This window comes from Symphodus melops, assembly GCF_947650265.1.
Source record: "Symphodus melops genome assembly, chromosome: 21".
In the NCBI taxonomy this organism is placed as follows: Eukaryota; Metazoa; Chordata; class Actinopteri; order Labriformes; family Labridae; genus Symphodus; species Symphodus melops.
This window is the reverse complement of record NC_136711.1, coordinates 17,913,768-17,936,198: the sequence shown is the minus strand read 5'-3', so window position 1 is coordinate 17,936,198 and position 22,431 is coordinate 17,913,768. Positions and strand designations below refer to the sequence as shown.

The window sequence follows — 22,431 nt, the reverse complement described above, 5'->3', positions numbered from 1 at the left end:
AATGTTTCTAATAGATTTGTGAGGTCTTAAGAGAAAACACGCACACACACACACGGTGTATTGGTGGGAAACAGTGAATGTAAACATGACTGTGTTTGTTTGAAAGAAAACTCTTCAGGGCGGCTTTAAATGTTTGTTTAGTGGTTCGACGACCCGGGCTGTGTTACAGATGACGGGTTCAGGATTTCTCCTCACTGACCCTCTTGTTTGTAAAATCCATAATTTGTACGAGAACTTTTCTTAAGTGTTCAGATCCAAGAATAAAACTAAATCAACACTTAAAATAAGTGTAATCTTGATGCGTATGTTATTATTCAGAGAGTGAAAACTTTTATCGGCGTTCTCTTGTTGACAAGGTAAGAAGAACATTTTACATGCAGGATGATGTTCCCAGCAGACAAAAAGCTAAACTGTGTTTACTAAAAATAAATAAATTTTAAAAAAAAAACTTGATTTTTATGATCGAAAAACTAAATCTGATGTGAGCTGCATGACAAGACATAAAAGTACGACCTACTTGGTGTCCAAAACAGATGGAGGAACAGGACGACTGACTGAGAGGGCCAACAGAGCTCACTGTGTTTTGTCAACAAACTGCATGTGTTTGCATCTTCAGTTTCATCAGCTCACTTGCACCATGTAATCCCAACACAAAGACCAACTGACAGCAACATCGTCCTTCAGCACAGCACATGTTGAGGAGCTTTAAAGGTTTCATTTTAGGGTCTTAAGAGTTGTCTGTAATAAATGATGTGTTCAACTCTGTGTCTGAAGACCAAACAGACACAGAAGCCCGGAGCTCATTGCGTCACATTACATTGTTTGAAAAGCCGCTTAGAGTCCCAAAGTCATTACTTCAAGCTGTTTTTAAATCCTGTGGTGTGGGAACGAGTACGGCATCGCTAGTTAAAGTAAGCAACGAGTGACAGGAGGGCAAAGTCAACACAAACAGAGAGACCCGTCAAATACTCCCGCCAGAGAGGACGAACCCTCGGGAGGAATTAAAAACACAACACAGTGCCGGTGATGCCTGACAGCGGCGGCGACGACACCCCCCCCCCCCCCCCCCCCCCCCGTTGCTTTGTCATCTCAAGTGTCTCCGTCCTCAAGGACACGGTTTGTGTAACCAAACAACAAAGAATGGCGGGACTTGACCTTCTGTGAAATCAGCTCAAGGGCAAAATCCAAAGCTGCAGGGCTGCAAGAGGTTTAACAGAAAACATCCATTATGTAGACTCATTATTAATCACACCGGCATTCCTGTTCATTTCATTCACTAACTAGCAGTCTAACTAGAGGGTGTGTTAATGAGTACAAACGGTTCATTCAAAAGTCATGACTAACACAACCTGTGAGGTGTCTCTTACAAACACAGCAGAGGTTTCTGTCCAAGCTGAAACCTACAGGCCGATCCAGGAGGACCTTTAAAAGCTGCAGTTCTTCAGATGGCCACTTGAGGCTGGCTGTCCCCTATACAGACCTGTGGTACATGCATGAGAGCAGAAATAAATGTGCTGACAGCCAAGATGAAAAAAAAAAAAAAAAAAAAAAAAAAAAAAAAAAAAACGCTTTCACAGCGAAGTTTCTCTTTCGTGACAACTTACGGCGTTAGAAAACTTCATGCAAAGCCTCGCTCTGACAGCTGCTTCAGAACTGAGCACAAGACAAAGAGCTTCCTCTGAAAACCCCCCTTTGATGATGAAGGCCTCAGCTCAGGGCCAGACGAGTATGTACATATTTGCCATCATGAATCAGAGGACACGGAGAGGGAGCAGTCCACAGATCCCGTCTCAGGTGTGTCAACTCCAACGGCACACGGGCTCAAAAGACAAAGACGAAAGATGATGATGATGATGATGATGATGATGATGATGATGGTCAGTCCAAAATAATAACCTGTATACCTTTCAGTTGCCTTTTGATGGGTTCAGTCTGTAAATAACCAAAGTATTAACAATTCTTCGGTTCTGTAGAACAGTGGTTCTCAACTGGGGGGTCAGGACCCAAAAGTGGGTCGCAGAGACGTTTTCAATGGGTTGGTAAAATGTGCCTGGAAATAAAAAGTGTCAAAACGTCTATTAAGCGTTATTTAACTATCTATTACAATTCTACAAGTCCCTTAGCGGACGCTTCTATCCGAAGGGACCAGAGAGTGAGAACAACACGAACAAGGATCGAGAAAAGAGGAAACACTGTCAGTAAGTGCAAACGACCATCAGATAGGACTCACAGGTGCTGACAGGCAGAGCACAACACTGACCACTGTTCTTCAGAGCTCGAACCAGTAAAGACCTCGTTATCAAACAAAACCATCATCATCATCATCAATAGTATAACAAAATCTCTAACTAAGGGTTCATGAAAGAGCTGGGTCTTTAGCTTTTTCTTAAAGGTGCAGAACGAATTGAGTTTGGACGTTCATTCCACCACCAGGGGGCGACAGAGGACAAGAGTCTAGGATGCTGTTGTGAAAGTTGTATCAGACGCCTTTCACAGGTAGAGCATAGTGAGCGGGAGAGTGAACCGTGTTTATTTTGTTCGCTCACACGCATTAAGGAGATGGAGAATTTTGCTCCAGACATCTTTCTTTACACGTTTGTATGAAGTTGTCGATTTACGACGTTCGTATTAAGCAGATAAGAGTGTTTGTGAAATGACTGAAAACGTAGGATGCATTTTTATATCTGCTAAGCTGAGATTCTTTAAAAAGTAGCGTATCACTTTTAGGTCACAACCAAATATCTGAATCAAGTCTTTTTCTCCTTTAGTGAGAGATTTAGAATCATATTCATCGGTCCACCTTAGAGAGAAATACTTTTGCAATAAAAAAGAAATCTTCCTCTGCAGTAAAACTACAGTAATAAGCTGAACCCCAAAGGGCATGGATCCAAAAAGCTGATTTGATTACTGAACTTAAACGAGATAAATGCAACCAACCCATCCATAAACATGCAGGGTTATAAATATTCTCGTCATGTCAGAGGCGGAGCGTGGACGCTCTGTAGTCTCTACACGGCTGATAACACCCCGATATGCTGACACAGCAGTTCCTCTTAAGGAGTCTTGCCATGTGCTAATAAAAATCAATAAATAAATTATCAACGCAAACACAGCGAGGCCTTCCACTGTGACGGCACACGCGGCCGTCCTCTGCAAGATAGCAGAGGTTTGACCTCTGCGTGTGCTCAAGCTGTGGAAACTTGAATACAACATGGTGGAGGGTTGGAGGAGATGAGCTCATCGAGATCTCCTGCTTCATATTTAGTCGGTGCTTTGTCATGGTGTTGTTATATTGAGAGTATGGGATTTGTTTATGCATAAGGATGCAGTCTTTTCTTACTTAAATGAGCACACATGGGGATTATTGTGGTTTGAAATGCACCACCGAGTCGAGCTCTCGTGCCCATAAATCCCCCTAATAGAAATCCCATTTACATGCACTGGCAGTCAGCAAACTTTTGACGACGTCCTCTTGTTTCTCGTGGTTACCAAAGTGTGCTCTCACAGCGCACCTGGCACTGTTGAAGTTCCTCTGTGTCGGGCCAAAAGTGGTTTCAGACAGCATTAGATGAAGAATGCAATTCATTTGAAGAATTCACATACTGCTGCTTTACCCGAAGGCATGTCGTCCACTGTGGAGGGGGAAACACTTGTTCTTACGCACGAGCGACGATACACAGATCATGAACTGTGCTGTGTTGTCACTGATGTCACATTCGACATGAGTCCATCGACAACGGGGGGAATATGTCTGAGTCTTGTGAGTTCCTGCACCAAAAAATATTTTTTTAAAATCTGGTTCGTGTGTTCATACTTTCTGACAGATCAGAAGGACATAAACCTCTATTTTGGCATTTTTCTCATTTACAAAGTCAGAGATTTATTGGGGAGAAAGGGCCTTTCGTTTTTACGAGGTTAAAATGTGTGATTTCCAGCAAAACAAGCCGACCCACCCTGAACAAACTTCCCTTAAACAGGAACATTTCTGAGTCCGAAATCAGTGGCATCTTTCTTTTTAAGTGTCCAAAATGTGATTTATGTTGATTAAAGACAACAAACATATTGAAAAGTAATAATGTCTTATTCTTTCAGAGCTGTACATATCCAGACGTGTGTGTAAAAAAAAAATAAATAAATAAAAAAGATAAGATAGGAGCAGTATGGATTTCTTTTGGAGGAAAAGGAGGGTGAGTCTTTTTAAAGGGAAATTGTTTATTGATGTATCTGGACTGAAGCTGAGGTCCGAGCAGGAAATGAGTCCGGCTGTAGTTTCTGTGGGAGGCACTTTGTTATGACTGAACCAACTCAAGCTGAGAGCTCTGATAAGATTAAAAGAGAGATCTAACGTGGCCAAAAAGAATCACATTATGTCGTTTTATATCATTATTGTAGAAGAATGTTTTAAGGGGAAAAACTAAACTACACTTCCTCCTCTGAGTTTGAACAATGAGAGAGAAAAAAACCTCTGAATAATTAATTTCTTTTGACTTTCACACACCTGTACTGATGGATTGTTTTTGTCACCTTACTTTTAAGCATGTGTAAACTTCCAGAACACATATATGCAGTTAAACAGCTGCAACACTGAGAAGGCATGTAAAGTTTACGTTATTTTTGTGTGATAGTTACAGTATGAATCCATTAAAAGCTTAACTTACCATGCAACGTTGGAGTGGACTCGGGACAGACGAGGCTTTGGTGTCCGTGTAAAGTCCTCTTATCCACAGAAACTTAACAAGTCTGCATGTTGAGGAAAGACATGTTTAATGTCTCTCTGTCTCCAGTCTACATTTCGTCCAACCCATAAGAGCTCGTTTGTTGCTGTAAGGGAGCTGAACAGGAGGCGCTCGTGTGTTCAGAGATAGGCGATAAGCTAGCTAAAAGAATTAAAACTGCATCCGGTTAATTATTTCCAAAATAAGGTATAATAAATTCAACCCCCCCTCTTTTAATCGTTAACCCTTAAATTGCTTGAGAAATTAAACATTAGAATTTACATTTTCCATATCATGTTTTGTCTTTCGTTAGAAAGGTAAAACATGTCAAGGATTACGAGAATATATATATATATATAAACTTTGAGTAGAGGGATTATATCTCAATAATTCACCTTGGAGGGAGTAAATGGTCATTGATTCCACATGATGCATGAGTGAAACATAAATATTAGTACAACACAATGCCTCAAAGCAACACTTAAGTTGTAAAAATACCAGTTATAAAGGTCGCTGTTGAATATTCTTAAAGCCAGTATATTAACAGATCTGTCGGAAAAAAAACCTTCCAGTCTTCCAGTTGCATCGTGTCATTGAAATACCCATTAAATAATATCTATACTTTAGGTGGGGGAGCTAACATTGCCCCTTGAACGACGTCTTTATTGGTGATTCAAAATTGCATGCTTTTATTTTGTCAACATCTAGTTGGTGACTTCCTGTCAGAGACGCGCTCCAAGCACCTGGATTTCTCTCTCTCGCTCTCGCTCTCTCTCCCTCTCTCTCTCTCTCTCTCTCTCACACACACACACACACACACACACACACACACACACCATTCCCTTACCCTACAAACCCCATACTTGAACACTTTGCTCACAAACTGCCCTAAAGCAGAAAGACATTCTCTTGGGCTTGAAGAACTTATTGTAATTAAACGATACATAATAAAAGAGCTAAATACCAAAAGCAATACAGACACACCATGTTCTTATCAGATATGATTAGATTTATTACAGTTTTACAGTCCAACGACCTGCCTTATAAAAGGTTTGTTATGAATACAGAGTAGCCTAGATTCAGTCTGTTCCAGCACAACTGGTTCCTGACTCTGTATGCTAAATATGTAGAACGAGGTCATACCTGACTAACCTCAACCCTCTTAGACGAGTCTTTCAGCTCCAGAGGAGTAAAACAAGGCTACGCAGTCCCACAGAAACCATGTTTTCTTTTGCAAAGAAAATGAGACACGAAGCTCCCTGTTTGCTCATCTTTAAAAAGGTTGAACTCTGATTGACCTTCCAGTCCTACATACATAAAACATCGGTGTACTTTAGTCACACTGTCGTGCCAGTAAAGACAGAGGATTTCATCTGAATCCTAATCACAGCACAATCACGTTTTCAACCAGGCTGTAAAGTGTTTAGCTGTGCTGTAAATATGTATGTGACTTTATGGGGCTTTTACAGGAAGCCTCCAGTGGACACTTGAGGTACTGCAGTTTTTGCCCTTGCACACTGGATTCATTTTTCAAAACCTGAAGTTGCCACTTGAGGTTACAAGAACTACACAATTACATTAAATCCATACCTTCTGCACCTTTAGGCAACTGCTAACAAAGTTGTTTCAGCACAAACCCACACCAGCACTCCTGCTTGTTTACTTCAGACGTATTCACTTTGCCTGTGTTGCACATTTCCCTGATTTGCAAAGAGTTAAACATCACTTGTTCGGACATTGAATTCATGGAATTTAGCAGCTTTGTGAAGCTGTTGGTCCTCCTGCATTTGTGGCTGATGGGAATGGGAGATCTAGCCCCTAGTGAATTCGAGACGAGTTGTTACAGTAATTGATAATTGCGTGTGGTTTGAATGCTGCGTGTCTGTCGATAATGACTCTCCAAATCAAACCTCTCAGTCTGCTCTTGGCCCTTGAGCGAGGGGACATTGTGTCCCAGTATGCTCTCTGCTCCTGGTTTGTGCATACCCATGATGCCTATCTTTACCCAAAGCAGCCAGGCGATCTGCAATTATGTTGTGTCGGCTGATAATGACCTCCCCTCAGCGTCCACTTTGAGCTCATTTTATCCATAAACATGCCGGATAGAGATAATTGGGGGAAAGTAATTGGTCAATGACGCTGCAATTCATTTCACGCAGAAATGGCCCCCAGATCTTTGCTATTTGAGAGTCCATTTCCTGCATTTGAAACTGCAGTACTTTCCATTCAGATGCATTGGCTGAGGGCCGATAAAGCCATGAAAATGTATTTTGTAAGGGTTTTCCCAGCTGCTGTATAATGCATCATGTACTTATTCGATATTCCCATTGGTGCACTCTGCATTTGAATTACATGCTCTACAGTATTTCTTGTAAGACGTCCATCAAACTCCCTTTGCTCGCATGTCTTTTTCCTTGAGCTGTATTCAAAAGACCCCACTCAGCATGACAGTGTCTGCAGTTTGAAATTAAAATGATTATATATATATATATAAATAAATAAATATACTGTCAGCAAGATAAAAGACAATATAAAATATTCAAACTACAAAGTAAGATGTAAGAAGTCACCTTGAAAATCTCCTGCAGTAAGCCAAATAGAAGCTAGCCGAAAGCCACACTCAGCAAAAAGGAGAGAGGTTCAACTATGAGCAAATTGCATGAATGGTAAGTTGGAGAAAAGAAGGGGAATGACCTGCTGACACCTGAACCCAAGCACACTGCTGCAGGAGACAAACAAAACAAACCATGTATCGTGTTCTTTCTGCTCTCTGACCTGCCCCCCTGGCACCGTGACTCAGGACAAACTGGAGAAGAGTTGATCCTTTATGAAAGGCAGAATATCATAGCTGACGCAAGCAGCGGAAGAGGAACTGAAAAAAAAAAAAAAAAACAGAGGTTACATGAGTCGAGGTAGGTTGAATACAAAATATTCCATCAACTCACGAGACTTACGGTGGCCCTGAAAATCAACTGTCGAAATATTTCACCGGCAGCAAATCTATTTCACAAACCATGAAGAGTATGTCCATACTACTCGTTTATGGTCGAACTGAAGTCACATCAGTACAAACATGTGACTCTCTTCTGCTATAGTTTCTTCGACCGGCTGACCGGTGTTTACTGTTAAAAGGAGAGTTTTAGTGTGGGAAGACAGGATGCCTAAAAGTACATTTTCTAAATAACTGGATACTTGTTGTGCTCCAGTCCAGGACATGTAACAGCACTGACAGGAAAATAACTAAACATGCCAGGGACACCTGTTACAATATCAACTGCTTTTCCATTGAAGTTGCAGAGTCAGCTTTGTAATTCAAGAGTTTTTTTTATCAGCTTAACAAAGCGTATGTTTCTCATTGTTATTCTATTCCAGGACAAGACAAGTGGATTATGAATCATACTGAATGTCCAGATGTCTATGAATAACAAACGAATCAGTAATGTGTCCCTTTTGTCCTCCCTAATCTCAAACAGACAGATATTAAAGTGTTTCGTGAAGTATTTCTGCAGATCTAGATACTATAACTTCTATAATGTTGTCCGAACTTGTCACTTAAATGGAGGAGCTCCATGTTGGTTCTTTATTTCTGCAGGAATCTGGCTTCTTTTGTCGTGATTGGCAGGAGCTACAAGGTGCCAAAAACTCCCTCTGCCATCTAATCTGTGTATCACCAAGACTGGGGAACTGCTTTGTCATTTACTCAATAGTTCCACTCACTTTAAATCCCCATTATCAAATGTTTAATTCCTAATTGAGTAGCTTAATTAAATATGCAATCACTTCAAACACAATCAAAGAGAATTATTGATTAGATTTGATTTATTGTCCCCCTTTTTTTGGTCCATCACTTAGAATAAATGTTATGTCGTTCAATAGTGGCAAGTTCTTGGCTTTATTTATATGTATCTATTGAAAGATACTGCACTGTTAGATTAGCAGATTAACTGTACCATGCTTAGGCCGATAATGCATCAATTAACTGCTGCACTGGGCGATCACTGGCTCTGGCTTGCGAAGCAGACGGTGAGTGTGTGCACACAGTCTGAGGGGATTAAGCAGAGAGGGGCCTCATTTGAAGGTGGCCATGCAGACGGCTAATTTGCAGAGTGAATGGGGCATTTTCTTTGGCCAGGCTGAGGAGTATGCCTGTGTTGGCTGTGTGAACGCTGTCTCCATCTCCTCTGTCCTTCTAGCTCTTTGAAAGAAATGTTGGGAGAGGTGCTGGAGCCCTGCCAGGAGCCTCACTTATCCCCCTGGTGTGTAGGACGCTAAATCTGACCTACTTGCCTGAGAGGAATGAGGCCCTCCACTCATTAAAAGCAAAGAGCGCTGCACCTCAAAGCTCTCCTTACTCCACTTTGTGCTCACCATTGCAATTATGTTCTTATTATCACCCCCCACCTGACCCTTCATTTACGCGCTATGATTTTTTCCAGAAGCCAAAACTGCAAAGAAAAAAATGATGCACCCTCTCCAGTCCCCCTCAGGGCATTTGCCAGGCTAGTGCCAGCGCAGATTAAGCCCCTCAGCGTTCTCTTTGGACAGATCGTGTTCTTGCATAAGCCCCAGGCAAGCTGGTGTCTCTCTGAAGCTTTCCCCGGCAGGATGTGGTCAGTGGAGCACACTGAGACGGCAAGGTGTTTACAGAACAGGCTCTAGATGGTCAGTTTAAGGTCTGTTGCTAATGCCCCATGACAGTTCAGGATTTGAGACATGAGCACACGGTTTCTCGAGAGAGGCTGGACTGAGGGAGATTAAACTAGAGGGCAAGGTGGGCGAACTCCATGCTGGGTGACCTTTATTTATTTGGAGGGGAAACCACTCTGCCTGCCTCCCACAGAGACGTAAAGCGCTGCAGGTATTTTCTCAAAGGGGGGTCAAGCTCCCGCTCAATACAGTTTTTTTCTTTTTTGTGACTCACAGGCCATCCCGTTTTTTTAGGAAGAGAACTGAATAGATTGAGACCCTGAGTTCAAGAGCAGAAAAAAAGCTGTCGGCATTATAATCACTGTTAGAGCAACACGTAGTTTGAACTTCTTGTTGAGAAGGACGTAGGAATCCCTTGAAATGATCTGTTTGCTTGTGGTTAAAGTTTTAACTGATGGGAAATGTAGTTTTTCAGTTTATTTTACTCAAACAGGACTACAATAAATACTGCATTTGTTGAGAACTGTTTTCAGTTGTAGATTTTTTTTACTCTTGCAGAACAGTGTGTGTGTCTAAAAAAAACTAACTGCAGCAACTGTGCCCCTTTGTCATGTGTTTGGGATCTTTTCTTTTGCCAACAATGGAGCTCATTGGCACAGAGAATTAAAAGAACCAGACTTTGAAGTCACAATTTTGACTGTTAATGGGATTTGTTTACACTCATGAAAGAGTACAGTAGTGTATGCATTCAAGTTTCACACAATGAGCAAACATTTTTATGATAATTGAGATATTTATGAAGCGTTCAGGCTCCTTTTATGTAGACTCATTGCACCCAAGGACACTGCAATGTTCCTGTTGGAAACAAAAGGTCCCAGTTTTACCAGTTCGAGGGATAAGAAAAGTTTCTGTGCTTGTTAGAAAAAGGAGAGATTGTAACGTTTAAAGTCACAGTGTGCTGATGAACTTGCTCTACATTCTCGCCGTCCCTCTGCGTGCTCTCAATGTTCTCGCAGCATGTTCTGTCACACTTTCTATTTTAATGTCAGTCTGGGTCATGAATATTCTTACTCTCTCTTTAAGCGGCTAAATATGGAGATGATCTAACAGAATCAAAACAGAGTGCCAGAATGTTCGAAAAAGTTTGAAAATGCAAAAGTACATACAGTGAATTCCATCCGTTTTCACAACACATCAAGAAATGGATTGTAGATAAACAATCATGCTTGCATTAGGTTCATTTTCCTGCAAGTGTTTCCTATTAGTATTCATTATTTTAACTCTGATGCTGCTAATATTATTTCAAATGTAGTTTATGTATAGAGTCTTAGCGTGCGTGTATTGTGATATGAATCTATGTTTTATTGTTTTATATATGTATTCTATGTTGACCTGCCCGGGGATTGCAGATGGAAATTAGCAAACTGCTATAATCTGGTATGAAGCATCTTCTCTCGGGGAAATCATTGTAGTTTATGTACAAGGTCCCTGACAGCTCAACTAATAAACTAAACTACTGTATATACAGCTCAGTGAGCTACACAGATGAGGACGACCCCCGACTCTATTTTTAATTGTTGTTTTGCTGTTTAACGCTACCAAACTGGTTCAACAAGCATGCACACAGATGAATCAACACTTTGACTGAGCACATATGAACACTTCACTGAGCGTGACTCTTCTTTCTTGACCTTACAGAGCAGCGGACAAAACACACTTTTAGTCAGTCCCACACTTTTTGTTGTTGTTCCAGAGCTTTCAACCATGATCTGTTTATGTAGGTGAAGCTATTTGGTCCACAATCATGTTGGCCGAATTTGTTTACACTTCACTGTGTATAGCAGCTCAATAGGGTGGTTTATAATCTCATCCCTCTTATGATACTCTACTGAATCTCTTTCTCTCGCTCTTTTTCTTTAAATGTCTTATCTGTAGTTTTGCTGCTGATCTTTATTTATGGAATTAAACGCTTCATAATAATCCTGTGTTTTTGGCCAATATTAATGTTGGAGTATCCTACAACTGTGATTGTGAACTTAATGTGAAAAAACTAATACAAATAACTGAATAATAATACATTTCAACAAAAAGACACAAAGTGAGATAGCCTAATAACAAAGTCGTCAATTGTTGCATCAAATAAAGGATCCTTTATTCCATCCTGGACGTTGAGTAGAGTCCCATCCCCCAAGCTGATAAACTCAGATGAAGGTCTTGGAATTACCTTCAGCCTCGGTCAAATATTTGCTTAATGAAGGGCAGCTAATGGGCGGCAGAGCTATGGATGCATGTCATGCGTTCATGCTTCCCATCATCAGCTGAGCTCCGAGCAGCCGGAGCCTCCACTTCATTTCTTTTCCCATTGTTCATATGCCTGGAATCTTCCTTGTTTATGAAATGGTTTACTGTTTCGTGTGACATGTGATTACGATGTTTTCAGGGGATTTTAGGTCAAATACTGCACAAGAGATGATTTATGTGCAGCTGAAACATCTTTTCCTCGGCTCATTTGAATCACATCCCTCTTAAATGTTTGTGTTTTTGATTAAAAGGAATTCTTTTGGTCTTTGCACAATTTGTTTCTTTAATGATTAAGAGCTGAAAGTTGTTTCATCTCCTCTCCTCTCCAGATGGCAGCTATTTGAATAGGCATGCAAAACTCGAGTGGGCAAACTACTCAAAACAAACACAACGATTAGCAGCACTGTGATAAAGACGTGACAGCATTTCATCTCGTCTGTCCACCTGTTTTTCAGAAAAATGTAAAACGTCAGAAACTACCCTTAAAGATTTGTTTGGAAGACGTTGAGTAATGATTTAAAGTATGGCTGACAGCTACAGGGAGAAAGTTCTGTGCAACTTTGCAAGCATGAGCATCTGCACACATTTATGTCAGAGTAATTCCACCCAATGTTTAAGTGTTTTTCCCTCTTTATGGAATCTGGTAGGCGACATTGCAGCCATCATCTGGACACAGCAGTGCTTTGAAACACAAAGAGCCCCATTCAGAGGCCTCAGAGTCAGCAGCCATATCCCACACCCACACGGTCCAGAGGACACGCAGGCCCATCCAACACACAGCCTGGAGTCATTACTGAAAGCAGTGTGTACTGTAGCAGTCAAACATTCACAGGAAAACACTGGGCGTTAAACGAGAGTTCTGAGAAAAAGAAATGAGGGCAAAAAGGATGAAACTCAAACCAGCACAATCATCCAGGAAGTGTCTCCCTCCTGCCGTCTCACCTGCGGTCATTTACGTTCATCAAAAATACACATGGATTATTCCCACAGCTTACAACAATATTTTACAGTGTCAGCTAACAGAGGAGCTCGGGGGTCCACATACCATGTGTAAAGTGATTCTGGTGCCAGGAGCTTCCCGGACCGGTCTGTGAGACGGAGCCAGATCTCAGAGGAAAACAGACAGAGAGGCTTCAGACTGAACTCTGCACTTCGGTGAACAATGAAAGAACTTTTTTTTTTTTTAAAGGGGACATCCACATATTCTGTGCATCAAATTCTTTTAGTGGGTGTTGGAGAAAAAAAAACCCTGCATGGAAAAAAAAAGTTGGATGAAATTTTTCCTGGCTGTGCAACGTCTAACGCATGAATTTAGGAAATAAAAACAAATGATAAGATATCTGTTTCAGCAACATTGACTTAAGAGTCAACACAAATGTAGTTTGAAGGACTATAAACTTCAGTTGTTTTGTTTTATATGTAAACATGGAATGATGGTTTGTAAAATCTATATTAGATTGGCTAATCGTCAAGTCTGACATAGAAAACAAAAACATGTGAATGTAAAGTAAGATATAGGGACTTGTGAGTCATCATGTTTGGTAAGGTGGTTTCTGTGCTGACAGGAATTCAGCAGCGTGCAGAGGTCATTACTTGTTTAATGAGCCTGACTCCCAGGGGGAGACGAAAATGACTCTGTGGATACAGGCCTTAAAAATCCTCACAGGCCCTTTAACACTTTCACAGTCCTACACTGAACCATTCTTCCTGCATCAAGAACGTGAGATCACAGAGTTTTCAGTCACTATGGTGAAACGACTCCTCTAAAAGCTGCTGATTCTACACCTGTAACCCCACACCTGTCCGTCCTGTCTGTGACGTCACCTATCAAATATTCATACGGAGATGTTTTTAGACACGTTTGCATTTTTTCAAAGTCACTCAGTCGAAATAATGCATCGTGTACTGTGAGCCTGGATACCGGCTCTGTCGGCCTCTGAAAAGGAAGAAACAAGCAGGTGCTTCACATCACCTTTAGAGGTCCGCCATTTTTAAATGTCAATATTTAATGTGGATGCATTTTTATCTGCTTCGACATGAGACTTTACGGACATGCTAGTCACACACTGCCCCCTGCTGACCACACAGAAAAACACAACAAGGCGTCTTAATTCACATTTTATTTAAAAAACTCATTCAACAACTTGTAGAAAAGAAGTCAGTAGAAAACACATAATGGTAATATGTCAGAGTTAACATCATCCTCTCATGCAGACAGTGTGAGGTTGTTGAAATGATTACAGTAGCGTTTCATGTTTAACGGAGAATAGTGTGAAGCTTACAAACTGTAGGAGGAGAATATAAAACACTTGAAATCATTAGTTCACATTATGGTTGGTAGAAAAATATTTTTTGGCTATCTAAACTTTCCCGGATTATTAACTGAATGTTTTATTCTGAATTATAATCCAAGCTATTATTTCATGAACTCTAAGATGTATGTTTTCTTTAGGTCAGTTGAATCTTGTGTTCTGGATGTCATCTCTCGACCTGCTTCCTTCTGTTTCCAGCCATCATATTGAAGAGTTGAAGCGGAAGAACATACAGTAACACACTATGACAACAGTCTTTGCATTATTTTTTCTTCTGCATGATGTCATTTCCAGCTGCAGGATTCTTATTAGCTTTCTGAGTTTTTGCTGGTTTGGCTGCTTTTTCCTTTTTAACCACCTCCATCTTCGGCGCCTCCTCCGCCTGCTCGGCCTCGTCGTTCTCTGCTTTGCCGGTGACCTTCCTCAGCTTGTGTTTGCCCTTGGGGGAGGAGAAAGTGAGCGAGGACTTGATGAAATCCAGCGGGAAGATGCCCACGTCGCCGTCAAAGCGATTCTTGGTCACCTGCAGCGACCTGCGGCCGGGACACGTCACCAGCTTCTTCTCCTGCAGGATGAGGACGTTGTCGGCTTCTTGACTGGCCTGGGGGAAGTCAGGGATGAAGGTGGAGCTTGTTAAAGAGGGTCAGGAAGTTTGTATCTCTATTTGCAAGTTTATTTTTGTTTGTTAAAGCTAAATAAAGCTCATGAGCATAGAAAAAGCAGCCTGTTGTGAACAGTACTGTTGAGTGAAGAACAAGCCTTACCTTCGCTGAACCAAATATTGATGCTGTTTGCAGTTCTCTGTCGTCCTCCTCCTTCCTCGGGTGAATGATCAGAGTGACGTGGCAGCTGCTGTTTGTCGCAAACTTTCTGAAAGCTCCGATGATGTGGTCCTGGACTGCAAACCTGGAGCACAAGAAGCACCACTTATTTTCATCTATATGTAAATGTGAACTGCACTCGAGCTTGTATAGCATACAGACTCAACCAGTTCCATTAATACACATTCAAATGCCGCCAACGTAGCTGGAAGCATTTTGGGGTTAAGTGCTCAGGGACACATCGACGTGTGGCTGCAGGAGCTGGAGAGCAAAACTCTCTAACCCAACTGAGCCACAGTCTCATATATGTCACGGACACTGTCCTGAAAATCGTATGCATTTTTTTTTTCTCCACTCACTTGTCCACGGAGAGGTTTTCCTGACCCATCATGAACTGCAGGTTGTCAATAACGACGTGGTTGATATCATACAGGTAGACAGCGTGTTGCATCGTGTCCAGCACTGTCCTGCACAACAGGTAGGAGGAGTGCCGGGTTAAAAATACTCTACATGTGAGTTGTAAAATCGTGTTATACTGCAGCTGACAAATTTGCATAATCTTGCGACTACTTCAGTCATAAAGATAAATGACTGAACCCATTAAATGTAAGATGTAACATTAACATACTGGGAATTGAAAAAGATGAATGCTGTGATACAACCATAAGAGAAGATGGCTGGATTCCTCTCATCCCTGATTTGGACTTACTTGATGTTTTGCTGCCCGTGGAAGGTCATAAAGTAAAGGGGCAGCTCTTCGAACTTGTCTGCCCAGAAGTCGTACTGCTCCAGGTTTTCCTCCAGCCTCTGCATGGCAAACTGCGTCAGCATGATCTTAGCCAGACGCACGTTGTTGATCTCAAAGCTGCCCCATAACGTGTTCACTCCCTGCATGCAGAGGTCCAGAGTGAACTCACTGATGAAGGTGGTCTTACCGCTGCCTGTAGGACCTGGTACACACAGACACAAACGCATGAGCAGATCAAATGTGCTGAGAGGGTGAATGCTAAATCTAATCCACCACATGACTTCATATGAGAACTAGCTGTTAAATGACATGATTATGTTTGATGTTGTGGATGGTCCCATTACAGGTAAAATGCATAAACATAAGAAAATCATCTGAAGACGCTAAAGGTTATCTGTCAAGTGTGATCAGTTTAGTGCCATCTGCAACCAAAAACTGAGATGGTTAATTGGACACTTATAAAATGTGTCCTCCTTTAAATTATGCAGGCAATTTGATGTTCTGTTAAATAAAATAAATACTTATCTGTGCTGCTTTAAAGTTTATTCCATAAAGCTCAAAATGTATTTCTAAGTCTCAAAGGATCAATATGCAGATTTTAGCACCATCTAGTGGTTACACTGCAGATTGCACTAAACTGATCATCGCCTTCCCTTCCCAAACTTTTCCCTGACTGCAAAACTCATGAAAATCAGGGCGGTGCATTTCTCAGGTCGGCGTTTGATTTTGGCCATTCTGGGCTACTGTAGAGAATGAGGGTGCAATGTAGACTCCATCTGAAGGCGTTAAGAGTTCGTTTAAGGAGATTTTTACTTTCACACGATCTAATGCAAACAAAAACTTGATTTATGAAGCTAAATGCTAATCTGTTCTGGTTCTTTACTCAACCAGGAACATTTCAAATATTCGAAGCCTTTAAATGTCACTTTTTCTTGTACCTGTAAAGACTGTCAGCTCCCCTTTGCGGTGACCCTTCAGGATCCTGTTGAGTTCAGGAAACCTCGCCCACTTCACTCCTGCCACCTGCTCTGTGTTCATCAGCTCCCCGTACACGTCTTCTCTCAGCTGCTTGAAGGACACGATGGACTTGTGAGCGGCTGGGATGGACGACTTGATGATGTTGTTGAAGTTCTTCCCCGAGGCCAGCGCCTCCACGGGACACGGTCTGTACTCTCCGGGCCGCACCAGAGAGCAGCGCCTCAGGCCGAGCTTACGCGAGAAGATCTTTGACGCCTCCCAGGAGCGGATGTCGTCTCCCAACCACAGCGTCACCCGCTTGAACTGTTCCAGGTAAGGCAGCAGGATCGGCGGGAGGCAGCTTACGCCGCGCGGGAGAGCGACACTAGGGAGTCCTGTGGCTTGACTCACAGCCAGAGTGTCCAGCTCACTTCCTGTCAGAACAACCTCCGGGTCCATACGGCCCACCAGGGGGAGGCCAAACAGGTTGTAGTAAGAACTCGACTTGGGCATTGTTGCTTCATTATAAGTCACATTTTCGGAGTCCGAGCTTTGGGCGGAGAGGAGCTTCAACCCCTTCAGGGATGAGTCCGGTCCACCAAACCAGGGGAAAACCAGACTCTTTGTGGGTTTGAAGAGTCTAACACAGAACTTCTTTAGTGTTGCATTAGAGATCTTTGTGATCTGGAAGAAAAGAAAAACTATTACAACAAGATAAACCTCAATATACAAAGCTTAAAGAGGACATATTTTCCCCTTTTTCAAACAGTCCCCCTGTGCTCTAAATGAAACATCTGTGCTTTGGTCTAAATATAACATGAATCAAGCAGCAGAGGAGGTTTGTGACCCTGTAGAAACCAGCTCTCTCAGAACGCTCTGTTTTGGTGTCTGTGTCTCTTTAAATGCAATGACCACGCCCCCTTGAGTTTTCCTGGTCGACATCACTCTTCTGTCGATAGATGAAATAAAAATGGTGGACCCGTGCAGAAGGCTGGAGTTGGAGTCCGCGGGTGGAGAGGGGAGGGGATTTTCTCACCAGAATCCCACTGTGACATCACAAGTTGAGAAAATGTGAAACAGAGCATTTATCTCTGTGTGGTAAGACTTCTGCAGACCACAAACAAAAGACCAGATGGATTTATTTCACATTTTGTGGGTTGATAGAGGCTCAAATAAATGCATGTCCCCTTTAATAAAACCTTGAGAAGTCCATAGTTATTATCATTCTTTCTGGTGTCTATTAGACTTTTTAAAAATGAATGTTCAACAGTACCTGGAACATAGTTTTAATCAGCTGAGCCTCGTCCTCAGGAAGGTCAGCGAAGGGCACTGAGCTGGTCCAGATCCTCTGCACCTCCCTCAGCTCTCTCTCCCTCTCGTCCAGCTCCTCCACGCTATCTGGATACCCCAGCAGCACGCGGGGACTGAGCGAGTCCTGCTCGTCCTTCTGCATCACCTCCAGGCAGTCCTGGAGATCCTCCCAGCTCCCTTCCACCAGCGTGTCTTTGCACAGAAACTGTCCGGTGGTTTTGTCCACGAACAAGGAGAGGCCGTCCTTCCTTTCGGACGCATCGACAAAGATGCTCGGGATGTGGAGGCAGCTGTAGCCATCGTAGAAGGAGATGTCTTTGGAGCGTAGATATTGTTTGATGTCTGTGACTGTGATGGGGCTCACAGGAAACTCCACACTCGACTTTGCATCCTTTTTATAAGCCCGAGTCCAACTAGGTGCAAGAGGGAAGTCTTGTTCCCCGAGCTTCACGCGAGGAGGAGCTTCAGGGTGTCTGTGAAGAGGAAGCCTCAAACAGACTGATGAAAAGTGTCTCTGATGAAGAATTCTCTGGTGGTCTGCCACCTGCAGGATGCAGGAAGCACCCTTCTGCAGCAAGCTCCTCCACATTTGTGACCTGGTTAGGAGATCAGACCTGCAACGAAAGGGAAAATATCAACATCAGACTAAAAGCAAATACAACCAAACACACAGACAGCCAGTCTTAGATGACCTATAAGGTAAGGACAGACAGGGTAGCATTAAAGGGTCTTTCTTTGCTGTTTAATGAACACTGACAACTTGAGAAAAACATCCAGCAGATATGTGAAAGTCGCTACTTGAAACAGAATATCTTTAATAAAGGAAAAAAACTGTCTAATTCCAGCTTACTGTCTCTGTTATCGCCCTGCGTCTCCTCCATGCTGTCTGCAGCCTGGCCCGGGCTTTCGGTGTTACTTCAAAACAAGTCCGTGTGAAACACACAGCGAGACAAAAAAACCCCCTAATAAATGCGATTATGTTAGCTTAATATTACACTTTTATAACTGTCATTCACTTCCATATTATTGTTTAGAACATTTAAATCACATTCAACACTTAAACAGATTGATTTATGTGAGAGTATTGTTTGTTTGTAACCGATACGTAGATGACATGTTTCTCTTCGGAACATTTTCCTCGACGCACCACATTCACGTCCATGCCCGTGAAGTCGTCCTCTGTGTGGTGTTGCAGCACCTCAGCGTGTCTTTGGATAGTTTTCCCACTGCCTTTTGTTCGTTTTTAAAATAATATAAATTTTGTACACCCAGCTGTCAGTTGACGTTGAAGACCGGAAGATGACATCCAGAGGGACGCCGAGCCGCTTCCTGCAGAGTGTCCTTCGTAACGGCGTCGGTCGCTACGTCTGTCAGCTCAAACGGATCTCCATCATCTTCTCCAAAAAGGCGCAGGGCTCTTTAGGAGTCAGGTAAAACAAATACACTTAAATTGATGAATGTGACCAGATTTGACGCTGTCAATATGACAGAGGGCTGTGATTGGTTGATAGTTGTATTCTGCTAACCAATCACATGCTGTGTTTAGTTTGTCTTTATCTGCTCAGTACTTGATTATATTTAAAGCCATCTTTCTACAGGAGTTGGATATGAATAGATAGATGATTGATTGATTGATAGATACTTTATTGATCCCGAGGGAATATTTGTATATGTTTTATAAGACACCTTTGTGAACACATTTGTGAGGAAATCTGTTGTTTTGCAACATTCCCTCACTATCAGCAGCCTAACAAATGAAAACATTAATTGCTCACTGATATTGTTAATCGAAACAGATCCCCTGTCACACCTTCCACTCTGTTTTAACCAAAGCCACACCATCTTTGTTTTCGTCTGTTCTTTTTTTCCAGGGAGTTTATCGAAGAGGGAGTGGTGGATTATGCCAAGAAAAACCCTTCAACCGTCGTGTACGTGTCCCCTCAGACGAGCAGGGTACCCAAAATAGTCGCAGAATACTGTGAGTAACTTTTTCATGCTCCTTTTTGTGACGTCTGAAACCTGAATATGACTTTCTCGTTGTAACATGTTTTTATCCTTAAACAAAATGTGACTGCCCCAGAAGTTTTCTACATAATCTCTAGATCACAGGTGTCAAACTCCAGTCCTCGAAGGCCGGCTTCCTCAGACTTTTAGATGTCTCAAGGCTCTAACACACCTGTTTTAAACCAATGTGTTGTCATTAAGCTCTGCAGAAGCCTGATAACGAGTCACTCATTGGATTCAGCTGCGTCCAAGCAGGGAGACGTCTAACAGTCTAAGGAAGCCGGCCCTCCAGGACTGGAGTTTGACACTCCTGCTCTAGATGTTCATTGGACAAAATTGTGTAAAACAGAGCCAGCTGTTTTGCATTTTTAAGCAGTTGATTTACAGAAATATACCTGCAGGAAAAGTTAGTTAAAAAAGTTAGTGAAAAGAAAAATGGGAAGCCTCTCTCCCATCTCTTTCGCTCTCTAAGCAGTGTCCTGACGTTCTGAAAGGAAGACAGAGGTGAACGACAGTCATTTGTTTGTTGTAATTCCAAAGTACTGTAGGGGGCAGTATCACTCTGTTTTTTAAGGATCACTTTCCAGATTCTCTTTCGATGCTCTTTAATTTCACCACAAGCAGATTTGTCAGAGAGAAACGGAGTCACTTTTTAAACTTACTCACACTCGGTTTTATTTCCTTTTTCCCCTCTTCCTTTAGTGAACGGCAACGTGAGCGAAGAAATAGTCACAAACAAAACATCTCAACAGATTTCGGAGCTTTTGACCAAACTGACCAGTCAGTCTGGCCTGGACATCATCCGCATCCGAAAGCCCTTCCACACGGACAGCCCCAGCATCCAGGGCCAGTGGCACCCATTCACCAACCGGCCTCCATCTATCGGCCCCATCAGACCGCAGAAACAGGACTCTCAATAAGGACTAACCAAACTTCAGATTTATATCTCATCCCTCCTGCAAAATGTCTTTTTTTTTTAAATGTCTGTTCTCGACAATAAATCATATTAGCAACAATTTCCCAACATGTTTGTTAAATATCCTGCTAACTATGATGTGAATGTTTTTATTTTTACTATGCCCTTCTGTCGTCTGGGCCGATGGCCCTTAAGCTGTGCAGGAAAGAGCACACGGCTCCAGCTCTGAATGCCACATTTGAATAGACTTTACAAGAATCCTCCAGATACTTGTCAGCTCGAACTATTAAAAAAAAAAAAAAAGCAAGTAACTGTTTTGAATCTCAAGGATATTTGAAGATTTTTGTAAAAAAGGTGCGGCAGCGCTTGGGAGAAGTTGAAATGAAAATAAAAATTGTGGACATGCTGCTTCAGGTGTTTAAATTTAGATTTTCCCTTTTGAGTTGTTTGAACAGCTTGTCAGGAGAAGATCAGCAGAGCAAAGCTGATGTTACGTTTGATTTACCTGCAGTTCACTTACCTCAACGAAGGACTGCACAGGATCACCTTTTATATTTACACGACTAGAGGAAGGTACATGTTTTCATTCTGAGGTTTGAAGGTTTAACCTTTCACGTCCTTAAATGATCCATCTTAAATGAACATGACAGATGGTTGTGTGATAGCCTGAAGGACGAGTCCTAACCTTCAGCACGGGGCCGTCCTCTGTTTCATCGGTGGGGGGGACAAAAAAACTCCTCCAGTGGGTGATTCACCCCCGCCCCAAAAAAACCAAAACTGAACAAGACAGATGCTGGTGAAACAACTCGCAGTTCTTACTCAGAATTCATCACAATTTTTACAGCAAAGGCAGACGAGATGACCCCGCTTCCCCCCTTAACAGATGACCTCTATGTTCTTCACCGCAACTTGTAATCATCAGGTGAATACAAATGAGCAGAGTTTTAGAAAGAACTGGAAAGGTGCCTGTAGGACAGATTGCTTGTTTCTGATGATTGATGGATTCTAATCTGTTGGTTTCTACGCTGTATTTATATAACTCCAGCCACAGGAAATGGCTTGGTTATTATTTGTGAAAATGTATGAACAATAGGAACGTGAGATGACTGCAGAGGACGTTGATTTGCAAGAAACACAATTGAGTTAAGCAGCAGGATGCTGGTACAGATTTCCTTCACTTTCTGCTAAGTTGGCCTCAGGTCCAAGAGGCTGTCCGTCACGACTAAGCTAATAAAAACAGGATGCAGCGTTTAAGTTATCTGTGAACTTGTATCATGAAAGTCAGAAAAAAAGTAAAGCCTAAAGCTACATCTGTGTCCATCTGTTAATGAAAGTCATGTGGTTTTGTTTGGAGCTGAGAAGTAATTTTATCCTCTTCGCCAATTAACTTTTTAGCAGCATTTGTAGCGACAGTATGCTAATCCACAGTTTAGCCTTGTTATATTGGTCAGTACATGATTAACAAAGGGTTTTCATAGTTAATATCTTCTCAACAATGTACAGAAACATAAGCAGAGTTGAAGACTTCACCTTTTTAACTGACCAAAAGCTTGATTTAGACATTAGCTTGTTTTGATGAAAAGCACCTTTTTATGCTAATGGTGTCGACATGTTTCTGTTGTCTCATGCTTACTTCCTGCATGGTAATGTTTCAGTCGTACTAAATATCAGAACTACTGTGCTCTCCTCACAGGGGACC

The 22,431-nt window shown here is 42.1% G+C and overlaps 3 protein-coding genes across 6 annotated transcripts in view; 1 reads left to right on the top strand and 2 right to left on the bottom strand.

Moving 5' to 3' along the window:
• The window catches only part of LOC306817477 (leucine zipper putative tumor suppressor 2 homolog), a 29,579-nt gene extending 24,693 nt beyond the window's left edge, over positions 1-4,886 (bottom strand). For both annotated transcript variants that reach the window (XM_079334381.1, XM_079334383.1), the window contains exon 1: positions 4,659-4,886. The gene's annotated coding sequence lies outside the window, so the exon portion shown is untranslated. The remainder of the gene's footprint in view (positions 1-4,658) is intronic.
• Positions 4,887-13,768: 8,882 nt separating this feature from the next.
• Positions 13,769-19,004, bottom strand: twnk (twinkle mtDNA helicase). 3 transcript variants are annotated; one of them, XM_079372312.1, is made up of 8 exons: positions 18,960-18,978; positions 18,663-18,727; positions 17,775-18,426; positions 16,483-17,185; positions 15,506-15,746; positions 15,156-15,263; positions 14,740-14,881; positions 13,769-14,576 (listed from the first exon to the last, which is right to left on the bottom strand). In XM_079372312.1, exons 3-8 carry the CDS (start codon positions 18,399-18,401, stop codon positions 14,238-14,240), a joined length of 2,160 nt encoding a protein of 719 aa, XP_079228438.1. In that variant the 5' UTR covers positions 18,402-18,426; positions 18,663-18,727; positions 18,960-18,978; the 3' UTR covers positions 13,769-14,237. The 3 variants fall into 3 exon arrangements, with proteins under 3 accessions (XP_079228438.1, XP_079228436.1, XP_079228437.1); XM_079372310.1 differs by lacking the exon at positions 18,663-18,727 and having other exon boundaries at positions 18,960-19,004; XM_079372311.1 differs by lacking the exon at positions 18,960-18,978 and having other exon boundaries at positions 18,663-18,938.
• Positions 19,005-19,014: 10 nt separating this feature from the next.
• On the top strand, positions 19,015-21,159 carry mrpl43 (mitochondrial ribosomal protein L43). The gene is made up of 3 exons (XM_079372313.1): positions 19,015-19,242; positions 19,684-19,790; positions 20,519-21,159. The coding sequence occupies exons 1-3, from the start codon at positions 19,112-19,114 to the stop codon at positions 20,734-20,736; spliced, it is 456 nt and encodes a 151-aa protein (XP_079228439.1). The 5' UTR covers positions 19,015-19,111; the 3' UTR covers positions 20,737-21,159.
• The last annotated feature ends 1,272 nt before the right edge of the window (positions 21,160-22,431 follow it).